This window comes from Octopus bimaculoides, chromosome 24 (assembly GCF_001194135.2).
Source record: "Octopus bimaculoides isolate UCB-OBI-ISO-001 chromosome 24, ASM119413v2, whole genome shotgun sequence".
Lineage (NCBI taxonomy): Eukaryota > Metazoa > Mollusca > Cephalopoda > Octopoda > Octopodidae > Octopus > Octopus bimaculoides.
In genome coordinates this window covers 32,294,066-32,297,710 of record NC_069004.1, presented here as the reverse complement: position 1 = coordinate 32,297,710, position 3,645 = coordinate 32,294,066, and the positions used below count along the sequence as shown (strand labels likewise).

General features: G+C 38.2%; 1 protein-coding gene across 1 annotated transcript in view; it reads right to left on the bottom strand.

Moving 5' to 3' along the window:
- LOC106884284 (neuroligin-1) overlaps positions 1 to 3,645 on the bottom strand; it is a 19,264-nt gene that overhangs the window by 3,980 nt on the left and 11,639 nt on the right. The window contains exons 7-9 of the mRNA XM_014935584.2: positions 3,335 to 3,461; positions 1,785 to 1,947; positions 434 to 606 (exon numbers count right to left, since the gene is read on the bottom strand). Coding sequence (XP_014791070.1) covers positions 434 to 606; positions 1,785 to 1,947; positions 3,335 to 3,461 — 463 coding nt within the window. The remainder of the gene's footprint in view (positions 1 to 433; positions 607 to 1,784; positions 1,948 to 3,334; positions 3,462 to 3,645) is intronic.

Below are 3,645 nucleotides of genomic sequence, written 5' to 3'. Positions count from 1 at the left end.
TATATATATATATATTTTGGCACAAAACGAGGACATACCGATACACACACACAGACGTTTTCAGTTTTAATATGTAAGATATATATACTGGGCTTTGTTTAATTTCCGTCTACCAAATCCACTCACAAGACATTGGCTGGCCCAAGGCTACAGTAGAAGACACTTGCACAGGAGGACTGAACCTCAAACGATGAGGTTGCAAAGAGATCTTCTTAATCACACAACCATTATTTAACACAAAAGGAAATGAGATTCTTTTTCAAGAAGACAGAGGAGAAGGAGGAGGAAAAAGAACAAGGAGAACAAGATGGAGGAGAAGAGGAAGAACAGGACAAAGGAGGAAAAGGAGAAGAGGAAGAACATGACAAAGGAGGAGGAGGGGAAAAAGAAGTAGGAGGAGGAGGGGGAATAAGAAGACTGCAACAGCACTTACTTAAGGAGACTTTAGGGAAATAATCCGTCCAAAACATGTATTCTTGCTGTCGATACCGAAAACTTACTCTTGTATGGTTGTCAATGATCATATAACTCTGATTGTTCCACTGGAATGGGGGCCAGTAAACATCCCGGAAATATTTTAGATCATCTCTGGATGGAGTTGGGGCCCTGGAAGTGTAAAAAAAAAAAAAAAAAATCATGAATACAAATTAAAATAAAACTTGGAAAGAAAGAATTAGATTTACAGAACTTAATAAGTTTTAAAATGTAATAACGACATGAGTTACTTGATATAGTGACATAAAAAATATGGGGAGGATTTTGGAAAACGGAAACTAAAAGCACAAAATCATCTTCAGTTGAGGGGTTTAGTCTTGCGAGTTACATAATGCCCTCACTGGTATCACATAAAAAGCATTCAGTACAGTCTATGAAGTGGGTGACATTAGGAAGGACATCCAGCCATAGAAACAATGCCAAAACAGACATTGAAGCTTGATGTAATTCTCTGGCTTGTCAGCACCTCTCAAACTGTCCAACTCATGCTAGGATGGAAAACTGACATTAACCCTTTAGCATTGTTTTGAATTAATCCAGCATTATCTTGTAGCTTTGAGATTTCGATTGTGTGACTATATGCTTTATTTTTAGACTAACTTTGTAGGGAAGGTGTGAGAAACTGGACCTGGTCAGTTGGAACATAAAACAGGAAGAATATTTTGGCAGGATATGGCTGGTTTAAATGCTAAAGGGGTTAAACAATAATGATGGGAGTGTGTGTGTGTGTGTGTGAGTGCGATCATGTCTTGACATCAGATCATAGTTGTAAAGGAGCATCACTGTTGGAGAAACAATGTTGTTTGTTTCTGGTTTTCTATGAAAAACGTGCTGGCCGTAGGGGAAATATTACCTTACTTGGAAACAGGCAACAACTGGCAACAGGGGGCATCCGGCCCTAGAAAACCAGCCTGGGCAAATTCTATCTGATCCGTGCAAGAATGGGAAAGTTGATATCAAATGATGATGATGGTGGTGGTGGTGGAGTTGGTTGTGGTGGTGAGGATGATGATGATTATGATGATGATGTCAATGATGATGATATGGATGATGATGGTAAATATAAGAATGATGATCATGATGATTATGAATAGGATGATAATAATAAAGACAACGATGAATATGACAATCATAAGGATGATGATGGTGATGGTGATGCTGTGATGGCATCAGTCACCTGGGATCGATCAGTTGGCATCGTAGTATCATCGCTCAGTATATTTGTATCAGTCAGATGTTATAACAGGTAAGACATCACCTGATTATGATGCAATAAATTAATTACTAACCCATGTAGAGTGAAGTTAGTCCACACTGTCATCATGTAATTACTCATTTCAATGTCATCCACTGAGTAGTCTTGGCGTGGGTAGATTCCAGTGATCTTACTGTAGCACCGCGAGAAGTAAGGGAAGCCGAACACGTACTGCAAGTCCTGACCATGAGCAACTCCTGCGACCAAAAAGGAATAGAGAAGTCAAATGGATTATCATTTCTCGATCATTATTATTTGCTTATATATTTAGAAATAATAATAATAATAATAATAATAATAAGAGCACTCAGAGAGTGCAACATCCTCTCAACGATTAACCGGAGATGATTTTTTTGGCCTTGTTTTGGCTTAAAAAAAGAAAATTAAAATATAGAATCCATAGCAGTACTCACAACACTCTGCACTGCCAGGAACAGCCTACATCCTATGCAAGATGTTACTGATTCACTAATACAGCTCAAATAGAACAGGAATCACACTCAACACAGATCTTATACAATGAATACCTAATAGTGTGTGTGTGTGTGTGTGGAGTCCCCTGATGGACAGTTAATACAAGGGAGATAATCATTCCTTCATCGTAACACAACACTCAATAAAATAGCTAAAATCTCCTTCCACACAGAAGAACGAACACTAATATAACACAAGAAACAACAACTTCCAGAGACCCACTGGGACATTTAAAGAAATTAGTTTTCTTCGTATCTGTGGCCATTACAGCTTCCATACATCCTCCACATACGAGCATTACTTCCTCTGTTAATCTTCTAACAATTGCACTGTACCTCTTGTGTGTCCATAGATTGCAATGGGTACACCGAATGGAATTTTTGTCCAAGTCAAAGTACCTTAAGGACGTGGATTTCTGTTGAATAAATATTCAGCAGAAACATGTCAGAATGTGATATGAGGAAAATGCTTATTTATTAAATAAATTTTTAAAATGTGTAACAGTCGGTTCTTTAATAATTAAGTCTTGATAATATACTCTCTGTTCTTCATGAAATCCATGGAAGCAAACCTTGGATTTACCAATGGAAGGGAATACAGTCTAATTCATTGTCATCATCATTTAACATCCATTTTCCATGCTGGCATGGGTTGGACAGTTTGACAGGAGCTGATCAGCTTGAAAGGGCTGTTCAGGCTCCCTGTCTGTTTTGGCATGGTTTCTATAACTAGGTGCCCTTCCTAATGCCGACCACTTTACAGAGTGTACTGGGTGCTTTATATAGATCAGTCAAATTAGGGTCTAAGTGGAATAGAAAACAACAACAACAATAATATCTAAGTCTCTTTGCAATATGATGAGTAGAATAAGGTGTTCAGCTGGCAGAATCGTTAGCACACCAGGTAAAATGCTTAGCAGTATTTTGTCCATTGCTATGTTCCAAGTTCAAATTCCGTTGAAGTTGACTTTGCTTTTCATCCTTTTCGGGTCGATAAAATAAGTCCCAGGATGAACACTGGCGTTGATGCAATTGATTTACCTGCCGTCCCTGAGATTGCTGGCCTTGTGCCAAAATTTGAAACTAAAGCATGGAGTAGAATAAGCCTCACCTCTCCATGGTGGAAGATAATCGTAATGTGACTTGTATCTGAAGACATAGAAGTAGGTCGCGTTATATCTTGCATGGTATTTGACAACTTCATCGACACCAGACCCAAACATATAGTCCGACATCAGCTGAAAAATAAAATAAATAAAAGATGGTGAAAGTTATTTTCAAGAGATGCACAGGTATGGAGTCAGAGGTAAAACAACCCCCCCCCCAAAAAAAAATATAAGACAATATTAATGACTTGTTAGGGACACCATATTTTGTTATGCAACCATAATATATTGGCACCTTGGGCAAGAGTCTTCTACT